This window comes from Zosterops lateralis (assembly GCF_965231275.1).
Source record: "Zosterops lateralis genome assembly, chromosome: 8".
Taxonomy (NCBI): Eukaryota; Metazoa; Chordata; class Aves; order Passeriformes; family Zosteropidae; genus Zosterops; species Zosterops lateralis.
In genome coordinates, this window is record NC_139768.1 from 12,549,181 (window position 1) to 12,572,265 (window position 23,085).

The 23,085-nt window shown below is 35.4% G+C and overlaps 1 protein-coding gene across 2 annotated transcripts in view; it reads left to right on the forward strand.

Annotated features, from left to right (window-relative positions):
* Positions 1-22,181, forward strand: part of MYOF (myoferlin) — a 61,934-nt gene extending 39,753 nt beyond the window's left edge. For both annotated transcript variants that reach the window (XM_083865987.1, XM_083865988.1), the window contains 27 exons: positions 70-175; positions 713-855; positions 1,156-1,329; positions 2,523-2,634; positions 3,897-3,974; positions 5,715-5,896; positions 5,988-6,146; positions 6,294-6,392; positions 6,702-6,863; positions 7,379-7,544; positions 8,155-8,231; positions 11,579-11,590; positions 12,400-12,498; positions 13,139-13,264; positions 14,052-14,207; positions 14,328-14,419; positions 15,351-15,521; positions 16,044-16,192; positions 16,412-16,551; positions 16,821-16,909; positions 16,993-17,088; positions 17,666-17,807; positions 18,111-18,210; positions 19,085-19,278; positions 20,502-20,611; positions 20,923-21,070; positions 21,522-22,181. In XM_083865987.1, the coding sequence (XP_083722113.1) occupies positions 70-175; positions 713-855; positions 1,156-1,329; positions 2,523-2,634; positions 3,897-3,974; positions 5,715-5,896; positions 5,988-6,146; positions 6,294-6,392; positions 6,702-6,863; positions 7,379-7,544; positions 8,155-8,231; positions 11,579-11,590; positions 12,400-12,498; positions 13,139-13,264; positions 14,052-14,207; positions 14,328-14,419; positions 15,351-15,521; positions 16,044-16,192; positions 16,412-16,551; positions 16,821-16,909; positions 16,993-17,088; positions 17,666-17,807; positions 18,111-18,210; positions 19,085-19,278; positions 20,502-20,611; positions 20,923-21,070; positions 21,522-21,560 (3,321 nt within the window). In that variant the 3' untranslated portion in view covers positions 21,561-22,181. The remainder of the gene's footprint in view (positions 1-69; positions 176-712; positions 856-1,155; positions 1,330-2,522; positions 2,635-3,896; positions 3,975-5,714; positions 5,897-5,987; positions 6,147-6,293; positions 6,393-6,701; positions 6,864-7,378; positions 7,545-8,154; positions 8,232-11,578; positions 11,591-12,399; positions 12,499-13,138; positions 13,265-14,051; positions 14,208-14,327; positions 14,420-15,350; positions 15,522-16,043; positions 16,193-16,411; positions 16,552-16,820; positions 16,910-16,992; positions 17,089-17,665; positions 17,808-18,110; positions 18,211-19,084; positions 19,279-20,501; positions 20,612-20,922; positions 21,071-21,521) is intronic.
* The last annotated feature ends 904 nt before the right edge of the window (positions 22,182-23,085 follow it).

Below are 23,085 nucleotides of genomic sequence, written 5' to 3' on the forward strand. Positions count from 1 at the left end.
CTATGTTTTGCTACTAATTTAGTGTATTTACTACTAATGCAGAAAACTTATATTTCCTTTACATAAAAGAATGGAGAAAAAGCCCCACCCCCACGTGAATTCACATGTCCTTTTGGATGGGTGTGGGAAGATGATGCTTGGAAATCCGATTTGAATCGAGCAGTGGATGAACACGGTAAGATTTACTGTTGATCTGCTGATATTAGGACAATCTGCTGTAGTTCATAATGAAGGAAGACACATGTCAAAACCATAGCAAAATTCTGGGTGTGATATTGGTTGCCCTATGGAAAAATACTAAGGAAATATTTGGATAAAGTTGCTTAAGGAATCAGATAATACGACATTGAGAAAGCGTTCACTGTCTGCATCTGTTCCTTTAAATGACAAGTTGCGGGAGTCACAAGAGTGACTCAGAACATTTGACTCTCGTTTAAAATTAAGTGTTATATTTTCCTGCAGTGTAGTGTGAAAATGTGATATCAACATCTGAGAAAACGAAAATGCAAAGAAAAGAACTTGAAATTTATTGTATCTGTTTTGATGTTGAGATTTTTATTGTTACATATATTACAACACAACATCATTATAAAATATCATCAGTGCCCCCAGTGTACCTACCTCTGTAGGTACAGTCACTCTATTCCCCTCACTTCTCTTTGTATCTCGCTTGTATTTCTGAAAAGATACCAACTCATCAATTCTGTTTTAGGGTGGGAATATGGAATTACTATTCCTCCAGACACTAAACCCAAGTCATGGGTTGCTGCAGAGAAGATGTACCACACACATCGGCGGCGACGGCTGGTGCGGAAACGTAGGAGGGAAATGTCTGAAGGAGCCACAGCAGGAAGGGTAAGAAAGGAGAGATCCAGTCAGGGACCTGCACATTGTAACAGATGATGATTTTGATTTGTTTTTTCTATATCTGCATGAAATTACTCATTACCTGAGTGAAGAAAAAATTTAATACCACCAAAAAAACCTCTAAAACAACCTTTTATATTTTCATTACATTACCTTTCTTTATCTTTTTGTACATTGATGTTTCTAGCTTTGGTTTAGGAGGGGGTTTTTAGTCCTGCCAGAGGAAACACTGCATTTTTTCACTACAGCTACACAACACTGTGGATAACATGAATTTATATCTTCAAGGGAAGGTCATCATATGAAGATCAAGAAGGATGGGAATATGCTTCCTTGATTGGCTGGAAATTTCACTGGGAAAAGCGCAGTTCTGATACTTTCCGTCGAAGACGATGGAGACGAAAAATGGCTCCCTCAGAGACACATGGTGCTGCAGCTATCTTTAAACTTGAAGGTGCTTTGGTAAGGGATAGAGTGTCAGAAACATCTTTCAAAGATCAACCTGTTAATTTGCAGTAAATAAACAAATATAACAGACATTTTAGCCCCTGATTTTTTAAACTAGTGTATAACTGAGATGCTAATACAGTGTATATTGTTTAAATTTTTTAGTTGGAAAGGGACCATCAAAGTTGGGATAAGGATTCTTGTATTGTTACTAATTTTGTATATTTTTATTACATATACAGTATTATATATCACATTATATATAATTTATGTTCCATATTTTTAAAATTCTGCTTAGTACTTTATTTTTCAATTTATTTTTATTTTTGCATTATGTGAGATTTAGCTCAAAAGGGCCAAATTACTCAATGAGCCTCCTGTAAGTAAAGTGAAAAGATAGCTCAAGCTTTTCATGCTTATAATTTAGATGTTTTAACATCAGCACAAAAAACAACAGGCTTGGAAAAAGTTGCCCTTGATGAATATTTGCTTGTATAAACAACCAAACACAAGAAAAGATAGAATAAAAAACCCACAAGAAAATAAAGTGTTGAAGACGCCAGAATTTCATATGACACAGATACATGAGCAGAATGCTCAATTCCTCAAGTTTTGAGGTTTACACAGCTTCACAAATAACCTCTATTTAGCAAAATACAAACTGTAGCAAATAATGTGAGAAGGCCCCTTTGTTTTTATAAAATATATAATAATTCTGAGTGTATAGCATTAACAAAACTTCACACTTTTTTCTGTTTTGCATCAAATGTTGATCAAGGATTCACTGATAGCATTTTCTTTCTCCAGTTAATTTGGTTGCTCCGAGTTTAATAATTCCTATTTTAGTTTCACTTACAGCTGTAGTTCCTGGGCTAGTGCTGGGATAAAGCCTTAGAGCACAGTGCAGAAGACCTGTGACCTTTCCTCCACTATGAGCTGATAGGTAGCTAGTACATCTCTGGAAATAAGACATTCTGGAAGTAAGATGAAATGACTGCATAGGATTTCTGCAGAGCTTTAATTGGCAACAGGAAATGACCTCTGGACATGAGTAAACATCTCGTAAAGTACATTTCCTCACAGAAGTAAATTTCTCCCTGTGCTGGAAGAGAGATGGAAACCCATAAATTCCCCCACATAGTCCATTTCTATCAAGTTCCTTCTGTGTTTGTAAATACTCAATAACTTTCCTCTGTGTGTAATTTCAGGGAGCAGACAACAGTGTCGATGATGGAGAAGGGAAGAGTTCAGACAAAACCAAGGAATCAGCTACAACAGTGTTTGGTGCCAATACACCAATGGTTTCTTGCTACTTTGACAGTAGGTTATTTAACAATTCCTTTCTCAAAAATGTCTGTTTCATTTTAGTCTCAAACAGAATCATAAATCTTTGTGGTTTGCATCTAGCTTAATATGCCTTCTGTAGTAATTACTATCAGATGCTTAACTGGACACTATTTATTAAAGAAAAATTACAGTTAGTCAGTTCAGTATGTCAGTCCACTGTCACACAGATATTTTTAAAACCTGTATGGGACAGGAATTTTAATGCTAAATTTCACTTTTTTTGTCGGTTCAGGTCACTTAACCAGCTCAGTGCAGGGTCAGACAATGCCTGGCCCAGAGGAAGCAGTAATGTGTAGTTGAGTTGGCAAACTGAACGAAACTGTAACTTTGCCAACCTGGATAGGTTTTAATCTCTTTGTAATCACTATAATGTGAATCACAAAAGCAGGGATGTTGAGATGGGAGCCACCAGTGCTAGTTAACAGGAATAGAGGCCATTCCTGGGTCTTAATACCCATTTTGAGGAGCTCTGACTGAACACTTTTCTTTATTTGAACTCAGCAGAACTTGATCAACCTGCTGAAAATGGATGTCTAAATCCTAAATATTTCAGAACCTTGGGAACGTTGTTGAAGTTTCTTTTTAATAATGAACATAGCTGGAGGAAAATGGCACTTTTTCTTGCCAGAGGTCAGAGGTTTCAGCCCAATGAGGCTACATAAAGGCTCAGATTTTTTCAAGGGCTGAAAGGGTTATTCCTGACATCTTTTAAAGAAAAGCTGTAGTAACTTAGCCCCACATGGTCCTGAGCTTGGGCCACTCACATCTTCTTTTTAAGCTATTCAATTTTGCATGTAGTGGTTGATTTTTAAAAATCTTTTAACCAAAGAGACAAAGTTGCAGTTGGAAGAACTTTCTAGGCTAAGAGCTAAAAATGTGAAACACCCAGGAATTTGGAAGTGCTGTAGTGAATACTTAAATTAAGAAAGGAGTGCCCAGTTCTCAATTCTCTTTGGATGAGGTAGATTATCACACTGTTCCAAACAGAAATTTTTGAATGATCATATGGTGAAAAAGCCCAAATAGCATTAGTGGTTGTTTTTTTAATATCTGCTTTGTGTTGGAACCAATATTCTCAGGTGCTAGCTCACTGGTATTAATACACTCATCAGCAAAAATGTTACTACAGTGCTTGTGTTAAAATGTGTAAGACATTTGTATAAACTTAAAATATCTTCATCACAGAAAAGAAGTCTGGATAATGCAGCTGAACTGGTTTTATTTATTTGATACAGGAGTATATACTTACCACCTTCGTTGTTACATCTACCAGGCAAGAAACCTCATGGCTTTAGACAAAGACAGTTTTTCAGGTATGGAAAAATCCTCCCAAAGGTGCAGAAAACCCATCTTTGCCATGAACACGTAGCTTGATTTATTTGGATGTAGAGTATCTTAACTCCTTAAGGTCTGCGTGTAGGTCCCAGGTACTGAAACTGTGCCATAAAGAAAGTCTCAGCCTTATTATGTACGATCCGAATCTGGTTACTGTTGGCCCAGAGGTGCTGCAAATAAAGTGCTCTGTATGTCCTGTACCAGTTGCTGCCTGTGAATTCTCAGTGAGGGAATTGGATTTCAGATGAGGTCTAAATTTCCCATGACCAGGCCTTTTGCATTGGATTCTCCTTCTAACTAAAGCCTGCATACAGTTTTGCCCTGCAGGAAGCTTGCACAAAAGCAAGGATGAAGAAAGCTGGGTGGTTTCTTCATTAGTTATGTCACCAAATGCCTCTCAGTGTTCAGTGTTTTATATTAATACATTATGGAAATGAACTTGCAGAACACTACACTGTGCCTTACTGATAACCATGTCTCTTATTTGTTTATGCATGCTTTTTTCCAGCTCTTAGGTATTCCAACAGTGTTGTGTCCATCTGGCATCTTTGTAGTCAGGCTAATACCCAGTTTTTAAGTTTTGTTAATACAAATCAAAATTTCACTGGAAAGTCACAGAGCAAATTGAATTTAGATTGTGTAAGAATATGACTTAACACTTCCTTTAAGGAAGTTCAGCAAAAGACAAAGATGAAATTAATTTTCTTTCTCTATTACCCTTTGTTTGTATCCTTCCTGTTCTCCCTGTAATTGAGTAAGTGTAACACCTCTGTTACAGAAGACAAGTTTTAGTGATATTTTCTAAAATGAGGAGGGTTTTGTATGGCTCTCTGTGTGAATTTGGTCTTATTTCAATATGCAGCACTTAAAAGCAATGCAAAGAAACAACTACAAATCTCTGGAAATTGCATATGGATAATTCAGGACAGGCACCTCAGATGCAGTCATACATAAACTAGCTCATCTACATTTTATTTTCCTGTAAAATTAGTTTGAAGAATTAGCCAAGTTTTGTAAAACTCTGATCATGTCCCTTGTCAGAATCTATTGAAGCTGACCTAAAGGTAACCTTTAAAATTGCCTTTAGTCCTTAGTAATTGCAATTTGTACAGGAAACAATAATGACCATCATCAGATACCTACTACAGAGCTCTTGATGATTTAAAGGCTTACCAAATACTGGGCCTAGACCACTTCAATCATTCAGCTGTTTCACAAGAAGAGGTTGCTATAAATAAGTATGTTTGAAACCTAACCATGATCTGAGCAATATAGCCTGGGAGAATTTGTTGTTTGGCAACTAGTCAGAACTTGAATTCTTTTTTTCTATTATTTATGAGGCTGTACAGTTCTGTATCAATGGAGACAACAAAAAATAGTTTCTATGCACAAGATTTAAGACAAGATTAGTATTAACAGTGTCTCATTTTAGTTTTCTGGTTCTCTTTCTGCTTTGTAAGATATTTTATCATTTTCATTTATTACTCTGTTAATCAAGCCTTGTATAAAGGAAGTGATTTAGTGATCCAATGGAAATTGCTCTATTAAATGTAAATTATGTATATGGGTTTATTTTTGTTTTACATAGAATGGCTTATAAAACTGGTAACAACAGTAAAAAAAATAACATATTTAATGAAAACTGTTCTTGTGTGCCTCATGGCTTGATGTGGTTTTGTTTGTCTGTAACTCTGTGCTTTCAATTTTGTATATTTCAGATCCGTATGCTCATGTTTCTTTCCTCCATCAAAGTAAAACCACTGAGATCATTCATTCAACTCTAAATCCTACATGGGACCAAACTCTCATATTTAATGAAATTGAGATCTATGGGGACCCACAGTCAATAGCCCAAAACCCACCTAATGTTGTTATTGAACTTTTTGACAGTGACCAAGTGGTAGGTGAAATCTTTTTACCCTGATTGCTTTTTATTTGTTTATATTAGTTTACAGTACATTAGTGGTTATTTTTGCTATTTTTGGTTGCAGGGTAAAGATGAATTCCTTGGAAGAAGTGTTTGTTCCCCCATGGTCAAGTTAATCCCAGAAGACGACATTACACCAAAATTGCTCTGGTATCCTGTAATAAATAATGGCAAAGCTAGTGGAGACATTCTTTTTGCTGCAGAACTTATTTTGAGAGACAAGGTATATATATATTTCTTTTTTGTATGTATGTGTCATATACAACATACATTCTTCCACGGTGAGGCATTATGGGAAGACCTGTCTTAGTACTTGCAAAGTATTTAAGAAAGATGACACAAACTCATACTCATGTTTTTGTCTTAACAGGGTGGTACCAACCTTCCAATTCTTCCATCACAAAGGGCACCAAAGCTTTACATGGTCCCTCAAGGAATCAGACCAGTAGTTCAACTCACTGCTGTTGAGGTATGGTTACTCTTTAATTGAATACAAGTGCAGTCTTCTCATCATCTAAACAGAGCTTGTGTATATACTTACAGGAAACAAAAAGAAAATCATACTGAGAAATGTTCTTTTCTCTAAGTATTCTAAGTGTTTTCTCTAAGTGAATTTCATTGTTTGCATTAATTTTCCTAGAACTAGAACCTTGAATTATTTTGCCAGACACATATTATTATTGAAAAGATTTCATTTCTTCTTTCCTACGTTTGAGTGTTATATTAAGCATATTGATATGCCTTCCCACTTTTGCTTATATTGGATTTTATTTTACAGATTCTGGCCTGGGGGCTGCGAAACATGAAAAACTACCAACTGGCACCTGTTATGTCTCCAAGTCTAATTGTAGAATGTGGGGGTGAAATGGTGGAATCTGTGGTGATCAAAAACCTAAAAAAGACACCAAATTTTCCATCCTCTGTTCTCTTCATGAAAGTTGTACGTAACAAAAACCTTTATGCTGGCTATCTATAGCAAAATAAATTCCTCCATAGTTTTAAAGGTCAAGGATTTGTCCTGAGTAGAAACACTCATAAACCCTTTTTTGATTTACCATGAGCAATTTATGAGCCTGAAAACTGTAGCAAAGATCATGTAAACATGTCTGTACAGTCACTGGTAGGTTGCACAAATTTATATGCACAATCCAGTGCAGTATATATTTTTTATTTGAAAAGGCATCAATTTACCTATAGATGTTTGGCTACTTTCTTATTGCTAGGATGGGTGCTGTGCAAGAGTCAAGAAAATTCAGGATTTGTGGCAATTATTCTTACTGACATTTATTGACTGATAAAACTAGAAGTTTTCATTCACCATACATCCATAGAATGCAGTAGTTCAATAATAAATAAATAAAGTAACAGGTCTTATTTGTGGGGGAAGTCTTTATTTTTTTCTTTTCCTGCTGTTTGCATTGTATATAAAAAAAACTTTTAACTTTCTATTTTTAGCTTTTACCCAAGGAGGAGCTATACAGTCCATCTCTTGTTATTAAAGTAATAGACCACAGACCATTTGGTCGGAAGCCCATCGTGGGACAATGTACTATTGATTTACTGGAAAGCTTTCGCTGTGACCCCTACACTACTAAACAGGACATTGCACCACAACTGAAAGGTAGAAAGCTGGAAAATGAAAAGTTCTACTTTCCTGTGAGATGCTAGAATTACCTGCCTGTTTACTCTGACTGCTGTACTGATGAATAGCCTCTCATGTTGTGTACTTAGATGGAAATAATGTTATCTGAAAGGAAAAACACCTAACAGAGAGTATTAATTAGGTGTAACATTCTGTGAAGCATAAGAGGGCATAAAGCAAAGGCGAATCCACTCTTGGATTTGATGAGCTCATTCCCTGAAGTCCCTCTTTAGTGTAAACTTGGAAGTTACCTGCCTGCAGATCACCTCAGCACTAGTGCCAAAGAAATGATCCAGTATTCCAGCAAATATGGTCTGAATACAATGGTGACGTTTCCTCTACATTTTTTCAAGTTTTACTTTTAATTTTACTTCTATATATTTGAGAAATGTTCACCTATCCTGAACAAAAAGTATTTTGTCTGGTTTTAGCAAAAAAATGGCAATTAACTGCCTTCTTTAGAGGATCAAACATATAGAAAATGAATTTTTTACATTTTCTGTAACTGTCTGGATTTAAATCTGATGAAACTGTTTAGTAGAATATTTTTCATGCAACACATTACCTTAATAAAACCTTTGGCTTACAGTTAGTCTGCTCTCTGCTGCACCTCGCCAGGATATAGTAATTGATATGGAAGACACACAGCCACTGCTAACAGCTCAGGTAATCTTTGAAATTTGATGTTTGACTTTGTTCTTAAGATTTCTGATTTCTGAGGAACTATCTAGACAGCAAAATTGTCAGAAACACATGCAACCCCCTGGAAAGCAAGATGGGAGAAAGTTACTTAGTGACAGGAAAGCAAACGAAATCTGTTAATAATTTTAATCTTTGTTTTTATATAGTAAACATGAAACTGTAGCATTTTGTCCTTGTAGCAGTACTATTCACCAGTAGCTTAAGAATTAATTCACTTGTTCAACAGCTAATGAAAGTGTGTGATAGAACATCCCTCAGTTCCCACTGCTGGTGGTTAGAGCAGCCTGATTTTGCACAGACTGACCAGTTCTAGCTAAAGGAGGTAGAAGTAGGTGTATGCTCTGGTCTTTCAGCCCATCATTTTATCACAGTCATTGCTTGGCCGAAATTTCTTACCTTGAAGCCATCCAAACCTAATACCAATGAAACAGGTTTTTTCTTCACTAACACTTCTTTTCCTTTTCTGTTGTGCCTTGTCTCTTTACTGCTCTGATTCTTTCGGGACCACCACAATACAGTTTTACTTTCCAGGTAAAAACTAATTCTGCTTACAGAATTTTACTCTTGAGTTGAAACATGACTGAAGCCAGATTCCAAGCAGTACATTTTTAAGGAAAAAATATTAATTATTTTAGGACTGTAAAATGTTTCCCTTGCCTAGAAGGTGTTTTCATAGATTTCTCATGGCCTGTTACATTAAAGAAAGCAGAGAAGTTATGCCCTTTAATATATAGCAATTTTGCAGGCTCTTAGACCACAGTTTTGACTTTTGAAAATGCAGAATATTTTGTTGTTACAGCAGTCTCAAATTGAATATATTTAATTTTAGCATTTGAACTTACTGCTGTTTGAGTATTTTAATGATTTCCTTGTTCTTACTTCATCTCTTCTTCTTATTGCCATCATCTTCAGACTCTAATTTAAGTATATCATAGACCATGATCTTGTGATTACTGTCATCATACATGTAAATTGTCATTAATATTTAATTTAGAACAGTCTCTAACTTTTATCTGAAATAGGGTTTCTCTTCTAATACAAGTAGTATATATTCTAATACTAGTTGGAACACAGAAGTATTATTTTCCTTTAAAATTATAATGAAAAATACTTAGAAAATAAGGAAGACAGCACTTCAAAGTCACCAGTAAAATTGATTTTGTTTGTGTGGTTCATTTCAACTAAAAAGGGAAAATTTTAAATGCTGCATAAGCAGAAAGACAATTTCTTTTAGTTTGAATTCACACAAGTCAAACACAACATTAGATACAGTGAAAGCATCCATATTAGAGGAACGAAAACTCAGAACAATCCGAATTGAAAAAAGTAAAACTGTGGACAGTGTAAGTGCTATGCAGACAACACCCTGAGGACACAAAATGCCAAAATTTCATCAATTACATTCCAATTTCCAGTGTTTAAGCAGTATGTCAACAGCACTCAGCAAAATGGCTTCTCCAACAACAGTGCATGTATGTACCAAACTGCTGCATGCAGGTGACCAGGACGGGCCGGATGGGGAGCAGTGTTAACCTGTGGGGCCTTCAGGGGGTACTTCCCTTGGCACTTCTGCCAGAGAGAGATTTTGGAGGAGATGATGCTCAAAAGTCCAGTGGGATTAGTTATATTAAGGTATCCTTGTTCTGAAAATCTTACTATGCATATGCAATATGTATGAACTACTAAAAACTCCTTTTGTGGGTCAGCTTGCTTAGAATATGTGTGATAAAAGCAGAAAATGAACAGGAATTAATTCACTATGCTTTTAATATTTAAACTTTGTTTAGAAGTCTACTTCCTGGAAAATAAAATTACAATTAAAACATTCTGACTGACTTTTCTAGGGATCCACTGCATCTCTTAGATTTTTTCCATAATTCCAGATTTTTCTAAAAGATAATAGTTAAATGTTAATGTCTTGACAACTTCATGTATAACAATCTACAATGAAGTTACAGGGTACATTTTGAAAAGGACAGTACCATTACATTGTTTTTACCATGTGAATATTTCACTCCAAAATCTCTAACTTATCATATGGCATCTTATTCTGTGTTTTGGCATTCTGTGATCACATCCTGATTACAACTTTTAGTAACAATAATATCCGAATATTGAAGACTATTGTTTGCTCTGGGAATTTTTAAGGAAGATCTTAAGGTTTTGATTTATTTTTCTCCTTAACTACTTCTTCTCAAAACTACCAAGTGCATTATTTGAAGAGACATTTTGAGGTATATCAAGGGAAAAAAAATTCAAACCCAAAACATAACCCCTGAAAAATTCAGAGTTCTACACAGTGTATTTTTTGAAAAGGTATTAAATTTGGTCTTTAAATTATGATTGCATAATTATCCAAGCTAACCTTTATATTGTCAACATTACAAACCAGTACCTAAACAAAATGAAATTTAAATATAGCAAACTGTTCAAAATTACCTCATGAATTCTGCCAGTAAGTTTTACAAATCACTAATGATGTTGTTTCCACAAAAAAATCACTCCAACTATCTTTTGAAAATGACAGTCCTATGCTTATTCGATAAGAATATGCTGTATTTATGATTGGAAGGTAGACTAGACTAGAAAAACATGACAGACCTGAACATCCCAGTGAAATAATTACTTAAGAGAACAGAAATGGGAGTAAATGAGAATGATATACCAAAGTGATGTGCTGACCCATTGATGCATTTGGCTTGTACTCGTAAAATGTTTCGGATATTTCTTCTGCTTTGCACAAAAATTTATTGCTAATGCTTTTAAATGAAAGCACAAGGTATATGGTATAAAAAGTAGCAGAAATGACACTTGTTAATCGTGGCTTCCAGATGGGATGCATGATGCTTGCTCTGAATGGACTAGCGGGTCGTAATTATGGTATCTTTGATTTACCAGGTGAAGCATTTTGGATTGTGCACATTATTTTTACACTTATATAGATAAATCTATAGACACAATTTTTTTGCCTTTTTTTTGTTACACAAAGAACAAAGCACAGGGTAATAATACCTTACAGTCCTGAAAACCCACTGTCTAAAATGTATATGTATATATATGTGCATGCTCCAATTCAATATCTAGAACATTCTGCTTTTCTGACAGCACAAAAATATCAAGGTAAACACATGGTGCCTGAATATTCTTCAAAAGTATTTCTAAATTATTAATGTTTGTAACTTACTTTGCACACTTACTGTATACAAACTCCTAAACATTTAAAGCCTATTTAACTGTATAAAATTCTACAAATCATATCCTTACCATTGCTTTTATTTTGCTCTTTTTTATGACTTGATCTTCATGAGCAGCTCACAGAAAAGGTAATGTATACTACTTTAAAAAAATCTACACATTTCTTTCACCAATTGAAAACCAGTATATCAATACTGCCTACAAATTAGCATTTTAAGCATGTGCGTGAGAACAGTAATCTCTAAGAGTGTTTGATATAAAACCTACAGTGAACTTGTAACATGGTATATTTAGGAAAAATATGCAAGACTGAAATAGGAAGCCCTATATATAAAAAAAACCCCAACAAACCTTGAACAGCCCAAACAATCCCTCACCTTTAATGATCTGCATAATATTTTATCTCCGTAAGTCAAAACAATCTTTAAAAAAAAATAAAAATTCAGATTTACACAGTGGATGAATACTATTCATTCTGTTCATTCATAGAGAATGAATGCTATTTATTACCATTGGAAATTCATTTTGGGGGCAAATAAGTATATTATACAATTTCTGTGAATACAGAAAATAACACTTTCTTAAACAGTGATTATCAGATTTAAATAAAAATAGAAAAACCCATAGAAACACTGTATTAGTAGCATATATATTGCTAGTATCTAGGTGACATGAGGCTTGTTGAAGTACTATTTTTAAGGGACAAGACAACTACATTTCAACTGCATTTGGTTAACAATGAGGTAGATCTGCAACTGCCTTAATACTTACATTCTAATTTTCTTTCAGATAAAGATTTAATATTACCTAACTGATAATAAGTTTTAGAGTATATTATTTGTTACTATGCTTAATTTTTCATTATTTCTGCTGTACAGTATGGTAGAATTTTTTTTATGTCCCCATAAAATCTATTTTTATTTGCTTTTTTTTTAAGGAGGAAGAAATTGTTGATTGGTGGAGCAAATTTTATGCTTCAATAGGAGAATATGAAAAATGTGGACAGTACGTTAAAAAAGGATACGACACTTTAAAGGTACTGTTCATGATAAAATAAGTTAACATATTTCAGAGTTTATAGGCCCAAGACCTGTTCAAAACTGTCCCTTTTTTATTTTTGAATACTCTTCAAAATTTAACTATACATGATTTTCCATAAAGGTTCTTTATGGAAATAATATATGGAAATAATTCATATGATTAAATGAAGGTTTTAAGAAGTATCTCAGCTTCTCTTCTACTTAACTACACTTAGTAAGAGATGTATTAATAGTTTAATCTCACCTTCAGTCAAAGGGAATTTTACTCTTGACTTCTTTGGGTGCCAGGCAGATCCTAAGTAAACATACACATTAAGAAAGTATGAGCACAGAGAATCAGTACTTTTACTGTTGGCTAAAATTTGAAGTGAGACTATTTTAATTTCTTCTCTAATACAAATAACAAAGAAAGTAAAGATAAGTTTATGACATGCTACTTACTCTGGTTTTAACCAAGCCTAAATGAAGCTTTATGTTCTCCAAAACATTGCATTTGCTCCCACTTTGATACAAAATTAGTTCCAAAAGCTTTGGTTACTTAAAATATTCCATCAAACATAAAATATTTTGCAGTACCACTGTGGTGGAACTGATATATATGATAATTGCTAAACTTTCCTTTTTTCTTTTTTTAAGGTGTATGACTGTGAACTGGAAAAAGTACCTGAATTCAATAACTTAACAGACTTCTGTGATACATTTAAACTGTACAGAGGGAAATCTGAGGAGAGTGATGATCCATCAGTGGTCGGGGAATTCAAGGTAAATTTCAAATGATGGGCAACAAACAAATGCTGGTTGCAGTCTTTTGTAAGTGGTTATTTAAGTAGGTCTACATTCAAGCATTTCAGCTTAAATATGGATGTGTGCATTAGTAGGGGCAACAGATACTCATAACCCAGATACTCATAACTCATACTCATAATAGATACTCATAACTACTTAGCTACAGGCCCACCTTTTTCAAGAAAGGTACAGCTACACATTGCTCCTGCTAGATGTGCTACGTGTTAATTGAAAAGAAATATAATTTCTGCTAATATAACCTTCCCTGGTAACCACGGGACAGAACCTTCCCAGATAACCTCTCAAACAGGACTCAAATTCCAAAAAGCCCATTTTTAGAATGATTTTGGTAAAGGAATTTTGTACTATTTCTGTGCTTCTGTGACTTTTATAGATTAAAATGATACTAATGTAGATAAAACCAACAAACCAACCAAAAATCCTCCAAACCTTGAATGATGTTTTGGAGAGAGAAACAAATACAAAGTATTTGTTACACATTCTTAGCTGGAGCAAAATGAAGTAATTGTGTTGACATCAAAACAGCTGAACCGAGTTAAACTGTCAAACCTTGTCTTTTTAGTCTTACCATCCAAAACCCACTAAAATAAAAGACTTGTAAGTCACTGTGGCTCAGGCTATAATTTTGCTATTCCTATATAAAACAGAATGCATATGTGTAGGATAAATAAGAAAAAACAAGCTTAGCAGAGTGACTTTTCTACCTTTATCTTGACCAAGTCTTTATTTATACCATTGTTAGGGATCATTTAAGATCTACGCGTTGCCGGACGATCCCGCAATTCCAGCTCCCCCCCGGCAGTTCCGGGAGCTGCCCGACAGCGGCCCCCAGGAGTGCATCGTCAGGATCTACATCATCCGAGCCCTGCAGCTCCAGCCCCAGGACAACAACGGCCTGGTGAGCTCTTTGCTTTTGTCTGGCAGCTGGCTGCTCTCCTAGACTTTCAATAAAGTTAGTCTTGATAACTATCTCTTAACAATATTATTTTTTTTTTTTTTCTCTCTCATTTTTAAATAGTGTGATCCTTATATAAAAATATCTCTAAGTAAAAAAGTAATTGAAGACAGAGATCATTATGTGCCTAATACCCTCAACCCAATCTTTGGCAGGTAATATACTTTTTTGTATTTTCCATTTACCGTATTTTAGAATGTTTTCCTATTTTTTTAAGGTAAACCATTACTTTAAATATTCAGTGCTCTATTCATAGTTATATACTGGCAGTTAATTGTGAGTAAAATTGCATAAGATGTTTTCCTTTGGAATCATTGGAAAACACAAATCCATAGATCTTTTTGGTCATGTGGGTAAATTGCACCAAGTACAGCAATGTATATATCTTTAAGCCACCCTGTGATAGGTATAAGAATAAAAAAATATGCTTAGGGAATATGGAAAAGGTTTTAACTCCGAAGACTAGATGGATCTCAGAACTAATCAGCTTAGCATGCATTCCCAGTACACTGGTCTTCCCATCAAAGGTTAATGACACCATTGAAATATATGACTAAAAAATAGTCGTTAGGAATGAAAAGTTACATCATCTGCATAATTACTATGAAATTCTGGGTCTGGTGTATAGTTGTAGGAGGATTTTGATAACTTAGAAGGTTCAGAGAGGAGGACTAGAAGGATTATAAAGGGTTTGAAAAGCATAATTTGCAATGATGCGCTACAGGTTTTCAATTGTTCAAAGAAGTAGAACAGCAAAGATACTTGATTACAGACACAAAGTAATTTCCTTCCTCGGTCCCAATTCAAGATAATGCACAGAAAACATCTAAGTAATATCTTGTGCAGAAAGGAAGGAGGTAATATCCAGAGGGGTAGAAAGGAAATTATTTTTAAGTGCAAATAGAAATTGGAGCATGAAAGATAACTGCTGCTAGATTTATCAGCACTGGAAGCATCCTTGTAAAACCTTCTAAAGGCTATTGCTCAAAAATAAACTAGTAATTGCTTTTTTCAATTTGTATTTTTTAAGTTCAAAAACAAGAAGCGTTTCTCAAAAGAGCCTAAACAGGGAATTTTTATGTTTAGAATGTATGAACTCAGCTGCTTCTTGCCTCAAGAAAAGGATCTGAAAATTTCAGTCTATGATTATGATGCATTGACTCGTGATGAAAAAGTGGGTGAAACCATAATTGATCTGGAAAACAGATTCCTTTCTCGTTATGGATCTCACTGTGGCATCCCCCAGCAGTACTGGATGTAAGTAATTTTGTCTGTTGAAAATTTTAATCTGTAAGGCCTAGTACCCAATCTCTTAAAAAACCTTAATTCTATGGTTAAAAAACAATGCTGTGGCTTCTCAAGGGTATTTGTTGTGCTTGTTCTATCATTAAACTCCAGGTGAAGCTAAAAGTCTTCAGAACAGCCTTCACTGAAAACCATGGCACATCAAATATTTTAATATTTTCTCAATACAGTAATGTATGATATTTCTGTCCAGAGAACTCACCCTAAACAGAACTTTCTGACATACTGTTGCAAGGAAATATGAAAGCATCTGTGAGTGTAAATTATTTTGATACATAAAGAAAAAAAACACTCAGTCTTGGAAGGTAATTGAGCTGACACAAAATTATGTCACTGTATCAAACTCCAGAGCCCTCAATCTAGGCAGCTACAGTGCTGCTCTTTCTGAGCTAGTTTATTAAATATGTTTTACATGATGTGTAAATGCCCTGAAAGGTGAATAATTTTAGGATTTTTCTTTTGCTTTCATAAAAGTTCAGGTGTGAATACCTGGCGTGATCAACTAAAACCCACCCAGTTACTGCAAAATGTAGCCAGGTTTAAAGGCTATGCTCCTCCTGTCCTCTCTGAGAATGGCAGAAAGATTAACTATGGGGGCCAAGACTATACTTTGGAGGAAGCTGGTGAGTAGGTTCACTTATTTTATATGTATGTATTAAATTTACATTGATAAAACATAAAACTTTCCAGTTATTCATGGAATACTAGAAAAATATCTTTGATTTTTCTCCCAGTTGAACACACTTTCATGCTCAGTTTTAAACATCTGGTTTTATTTATTTAAGTTCAAATGCAAACTCTAGTTCACAAGCCCCCTTTTTTTTCAATTTTTTTTATTTCAGAAGCTAACAAAATCTTGCATCAGCATCTTGGTCCAGCTGAAGAGCGGTTAGCCCTTCATATCCTCAGAACCCAGGGTTTGGTACCTGAACATGTGGAAACAAGAACCTTACATAGCACTTTCCAGCCCAACATCTCCCAGGTACTGTGAACTGGCTTGGTTATGATTTCTCAAAAGCAGAAATGGAGCATTCCAGAATTTATGTCATGTTGCTAGTGGTGTGGTATCTCTCAGGGAGAAGAGGGCTACAAATCATTATTGCTTGGCTTAAAATGTAAAGCAGGTTAGTCTAGAAACATAAAACACAGCTTTTTAAAGAAAATTTCTGTAGAAACCAGAAAGCTTACCTGAAAAATTAAGGGGTTACAAACCTGTATGCAACAAACAATCCATCTTTTTCACTGATATAGGGGAAGCTGCAGATGTGGGTGGATGTTTTCCCCAAGAGCTTAGGACCACCAGGCCCTCCGTTCAACATCACTCCCCGCAAAGCCAAGAAGTGAGTATCCCCACATACTGCATTCCCTCTGGCAGCCTTGACAGAGCAATCCACATCTCTTGCCCCAAAAATCTCTCTTTTAGGTACATCTTGCGTGTGATCATCTGGAACACCAAAGATGTCCTTCTGGATGAAAAGAGCATCACAGGAGAAGAAATGAGTGACATCTATGTGAAGGGGTAAGAGCATTCTCTTCTGTAACACTTAAAATGAATAACATTCAGAATGTCCTGGGAATACCTTGACCATGGGTTTCAAATATTATTTGGTTCAGCCAAGTCAAATGCTAACCTCAGAGAAGTACAGAAGTTTCATGAGATAAAGCATGACCAGTTAATGTGTGGTGAAAGATCTCAGAATTTCATCTCTTGAGACAGACAACAACTGAGAAGGCAAAGAGTTAGCTCTGGTGCTGCATAACTTAGATCTTAATTTTTACATTCCCTAGTCTTAATATAAGAAAAGCAATAGAAAACAGAGAAATAATACTACCGGGCCGATCTAATTTCTCACTAAAAAACAACTCAGCAACTCACTGCTGATACAGCACTGGTCTTAGATCAGAAATTCAGTTCAGATGTTCCTATTTACAGTGCCAAATTGGAACCAAACTGCAAAGGGGCATGAAAAACTCCCCAGCCCTCTGTGAGCAATTCTTACAGCTTGTCTGCAGCCCCTTAATGACACAGTTCCAGTACAAACAGATACCAGTGTTGTCTTACTGCAAACACTAGACACATCTCTCCATATTTTCAGATGGATGCCTGGTAATGAAGAAAATAAGCAGAAAACTGATGTCCACTACCGGTCATTAGATGGCGAAGGGAACTTTAACTGGAGATTTGTTTTTCCTTTTGACTATCTCCCAGCAGAGCAACTCTGTTTAGTTTCCAAAAAGGTAAGTATTCCTAAAGATTTCAATGCTTAAATACAAATTCTAGTGAACCTGGTAATTTGTACCTACATATTGAAAGAGACAAATTGGCTCAGTTCCATATACTTTCTCACACTGCTGTTGTGAACAGATTCATTTTGCCTTTGGGCCAGGAACAACACACTGGCAACAATAGCAGTCTGCTTTTAGCAGGGCAAGATTAATACTTCCACCAACCCCAGAATTCACAAGTACTAGCAGACCCCAGCTTTGAATTTCTGTAAGTAATTTTTAAAGGTGCATGGTATTTGTGTTTTTAAATTTTAGGAACATTTTTGGAGTCTTGACAAGACAGAATTCAGAATCCCACCCAAACTGATCATTCAAATATGGGATAATGACAAGTTCTCTTTGGATGACTATCTGGGTAAGATTTTGAATGAAAATTTTTACTATTGTCTCGAAGCAGGATATCAAAGGGAACAATCTGAAATTATCACATAAGGATTGCATTTACTGTGAGACACTGAGCATGGAAATATACTCCAGCTTTCCTTCTCAGTACAGGCTTACTGAATGAATGAGTAAGTATTCACTCAGTAAAGGCCTACTGACAGGTAAACCACAATACTTTTCAGTCAGGTAAATCCTATCACAAGGCACATGAAATGATAATGTGCATGAAATTTTACTTTGCTTCTTTCTTTAAGTAATATTACTTAAACAAGGGCACTTCAATTCTAAATAAGAGTATTGACAATAGCATGTAATTTAGGTTTAAGCAATCTACTTCACTCTGTTTTTAATCCCTACTGTTCCTAGAGATACTGCTCTGCATGGGATTCTCTGCCCTGTATTCAGACTGCTCCAAAGTCTTTACAGTCTTTAGCTTACATACAAACTATATAGGCCTCAAAATCTGAAAACAAGTAGTTGATTTATAACCATCATTAAAGTTTGCTAAATTATGCATTAAACTGTCAGAAATTACTTATTACATTGCTGTATTTGGGTATCTTCTGTTTAGATGTATGTGGAAAAAAATCCCTCTATTAAAAAATCAAATGATCATTAAAGAAGGGGGAGTCCACCTTGCTAAATAAAATTAATCAACACCAGCAAGCGGGACTTAAACACTTCCCTGCCTCACAACATCTTTAGACAAAAAAGAATATAATGTGTCTGTTGATTGCCTTTCCTGTAGTTCCTGTATGTATATGTCTAGAGATAGCAAGGGTTGAGCTGCTGTGCTGTGTGGTTGGTTGTGTTATGCAGTGTTTGTTTTTGTGTCTGCCTCCTAGGCTTTGTGGAACTTGATTTACATAAAACAATCATTCCAGCAAAAGTTTCTGAGAAGTGTAACCTAGACATGATTCCAGAATACAAGGCAGACAGTTCTCAGAAGGCTCCCAAGACTGCCTCTCTCTTTGAGCAGAAATCCATGAAAGGATGGTGGCCGTGTTACGTTGAAAAGGATGGCTCCCGTATTTTAGCGGTAAGGTTATTACTTCTTTTTAAAGTACTTCAGACGTGCTCACCTTACTTTTCAAATTACAAAGAAAGACTGTAAAGAGTCCTCCACTTAGCTGTTGGCTGTCAGTGGATAGACAGAGGAGAGGTAAATAGGACATTCCACACACAAGTTCAGGAATTTGGTCCAGGAACAATTTTTTAGTTCAAAATGTGAGTGTAATACTTCTTTTATGTACTTTGTTGCTAACTTTGTTTAACTTGAAAGACTGTGGTGCCAGGTTGAGTCATGCTATCTTGCCAAAGCAGCTGATGAAGTCCTGTGAATGAATGCATAGCCTCAGGCTGTGCCAGGGGAGATTTGGCTTGGACATCAAGAAAAATTTCTTCACAGAAAGGACTGTTAAGCATTGTAATGGCTGTACAGGGAGGTGGTGGAGTCACCATCTCTGGAGGTGTTCAGGAAAGGACTGGACCTGCCACTTAGTGCCATGGCCTAGTTGACAAGGTGGACTTGGTGGTCTTAGAAGTCTTTTCCAACCTAAATGATTGTGTGATTCTTTAATTTATCACATTATTGCTCAGAAGAACATCAGAGACATCCCAAATGCATTAAAGACTAAAGGAAAGTGTTTAAATTCAAAGGATTTTTGTACACATCAAATAAATTCTCTGTACTGAGAATCCAGAGCAGCTTTGTGATTATGTATGCAATCAGAAGACCCAACACATTCTAACTTGTTTTACAGAGAATATAAATGTATATTTATCATTTGCAGGATATTAAGCCTTTCAAAGGTGTCTTCGTCTTCTTTCTAATGTTTTTGCTTTAAAACTTTATTACTGGAATTTAATAAATGAGGAAGAATATCCAGAAACATTTACAAGCCACAGCAATATGAAAAAATAGATGCATGGTCATTTGAAAAATATGCAGTCCTTGGGTTGCTCTTGAAAGAAGATAAGAACTGCATTTGTTTTGCCTGATTGAAAAAAAAATTATAGCTTAGAACTACAGAGGAATTAGCAGAACAATATTATGTCCAGTGATTTGTTTTTTCCTATGTGTCTTTTTCTGATACTGTGTTGTGACACTGTCATAGTACAGAAATCAGTATATTTTGAGCAGAAAATCAGAAACACATATGTACACCATGAGCTGATCCCAGCTATTCTGTATAACTACCAAGCAAGTCCTATTAGTGGAATTTCAATAAGATGCTTGTCTTGTGCCACTTTTTTCTGAAGGGTAAAGTTGAAATGACATTGGAAGTTGTCAATGAAAAAGAAGCTGAGGAAAGGCCAGCTGGTAAAGGAAGAGATGAACCCAACATGAATCCCAAACTAGATCTACCAAAGTAAGATATTTCTATCCTACTAGCTTTAGAAATACCCAATATCTAGCTACTCTGATGCACGCATTAATATTTTAGTCATCAGTTATCCTTTGCAAAACTCCATTTATAAAAGCCAATCTTGTTTCCTCCTTCAAGCATTGGAATAAAATGCAAGGTGGGTTCAGTACTAATGGCACATGTTTACTGCAGCTGCTACCTTGCATTTCAAAACTGTGTTTTCTTCAGACCAGCATGTTTAAGTGTTATAATCTCATGCTTAAGTATTCCCTGGTCTTAGAGTATAAATAATACTTACTTCTTTCAAAATGCAGCCGGCCAGATACTTCCTTCCTTTGGTTTACAAATCCCTGCAAGACCATGAGATTCATTGTGTGGCGCAGGTTTAAATGGCTCTTCATAGCCCTTATCATCTTGCTGATCCTCCTCCTGTTTGCTGCAGTGTTCCTCTATTCCCTGCCGGTAAGAATTTCTGAATGTTACTGTTCCTCAGCTGGGGGATGAGCTTAGACAGGAGTCATCAACAGAATACATTCCTGACTCAGACAAGAGTCTATCACCTCTGTCTTGGCAGGAGATAGGGATTATATCCTTAGAGCTATAAAATAATTCAACTGACTTTGATGGAGAAACAATTAAAATTTAGGTTAAAACTAACCTATTAATTAAAGATGGACCAAGTAATTACTTTAGAAGAGTTAATAACCTACACAATTAAAATAGCTAATAGTTGGCCCCGAGTCTACATTAGTCTGAAAAAATTACTTATTTTAATGTATTTTAACTGAAATTACTGTGCTCTAATTACATATTGATCCATTTTAATATTTAAAATGTCTTTTACAAAACTCCACTGAAGGATTTTGTGTTCATCTTTTTTACCTCTCTTGTTTCCTTCCTTCTCCCCCAACAGAATTATTTGTCAATGAAGATTGTGAAACCAACGTCATGAAGATTTTTTACCTCATCTTTTTAAACAATGCTGAAATTTCACCCTAGGCTGTGGACCAAAATCAGCAAGGCTCTCCACCTTTTGTATCTCCTTGTATTTAGAACAGTAAAATGATAATTAAGACTTTCAGTAAGATTATCCCAGCTTCAAGAGGTCATGGAAGATGTTTTTTAAAAACAAGGAATAACCCACAACATATTTTATTTTTTTTTACTGCAGTGGTATCTATGCATGGTAAAGTTCTGACTGCTTTTAAAGTGGATTTTTCATAAAAATCACTCTGAGAAGCTGTCTGCTATTGCCATCTCTGGTTTTTAACAGATACTCCTTTTGAGAACCCTTTTTTTGGGCACACTTTGAAACTCTGCATTTTAAATTAAAGGAAATCAATCACTACTAACAATTATGTCTACCAAAGAAACATCACAGTGCAATCAAAAGGTTATACATTGTTTCTAGTTCCAAAGTTTTCATCATCATGCTGCTTAAAATTCTTATTTGCCATGCTGTAGACTTGACAACACTATACATGTATCCTGACAAGTTTATAAACATAGAAATGAATTATACATTGTATTAGTATATTTGTACATTGGTATAATGACAAATTTTTAAATAAACTTATCCACAAGTAAAATGCAAGTTTCAAATTTTCTTCAACTATTACAAAAATAGAGTGTATTAGGACTTATGTAATGTCTATCAGAGAATATAATGTCACAGACCTGGAATTCAAGGTATTTTACTATTATCAGTACAGTGAAGAATAAGGAAATACTTCTGCACAAAGTCTCATTAAGTTATTCATTAATTAGGAAACAAATAAAGAAATATGTTGATTAGTTTCAGTATACTCCTTGTATTTAGAGATGATCATGAATCAAAACACAGGAGGATACATGACCTGGAATCAACCCTGGTTTGAAATCTGATCTGCACGTGGGAAGTATCTAATTTTGCATCAGTCTCCTTTCCCAAGGCAGAGTAAAATATAACTGGCACTAAAAATCAGGTTATAGTCTGTGATTCTATCTGACTTTGATGGAGGAGTGACACAGAAGCACCTCTGAACATCCCCTGGTCCTTGAAATAAAGGAAATCTGCAGCAGAACCTGAAATCAGCATTTGGTGTGATTGTCACAATTTTCATAGGATGAAGGCTTCAGCTGTTTTTAGAAAGATGTCAAAAAACCCTACGAAAATTAATTAGTCTTTAAAAACTTCTGTCATTGTATTTAGTGATATACTAAACACTTTCTTATAACACAGTACTGTAAAATAGTAAGCATGTACTTGTCCGGCAAAATAAGTAATCTTATTTGGGTGGAGGAATTGGGCTAAAGGTGTAACGTTAAATAGCTTCCATCATGTGAAGTCCCAGTGGCTAGAGTGGAGCAAGCGGCAGTCACCCTGTCGAAAACATAACACCACCCTTAGTTTTTTGTTGTCAAGAAACTCTCAAGCATCTTGACCCTTGAATGAGAGCTTAGAGCTGGAACTAATCACTATCCAGATGGATTGTCCT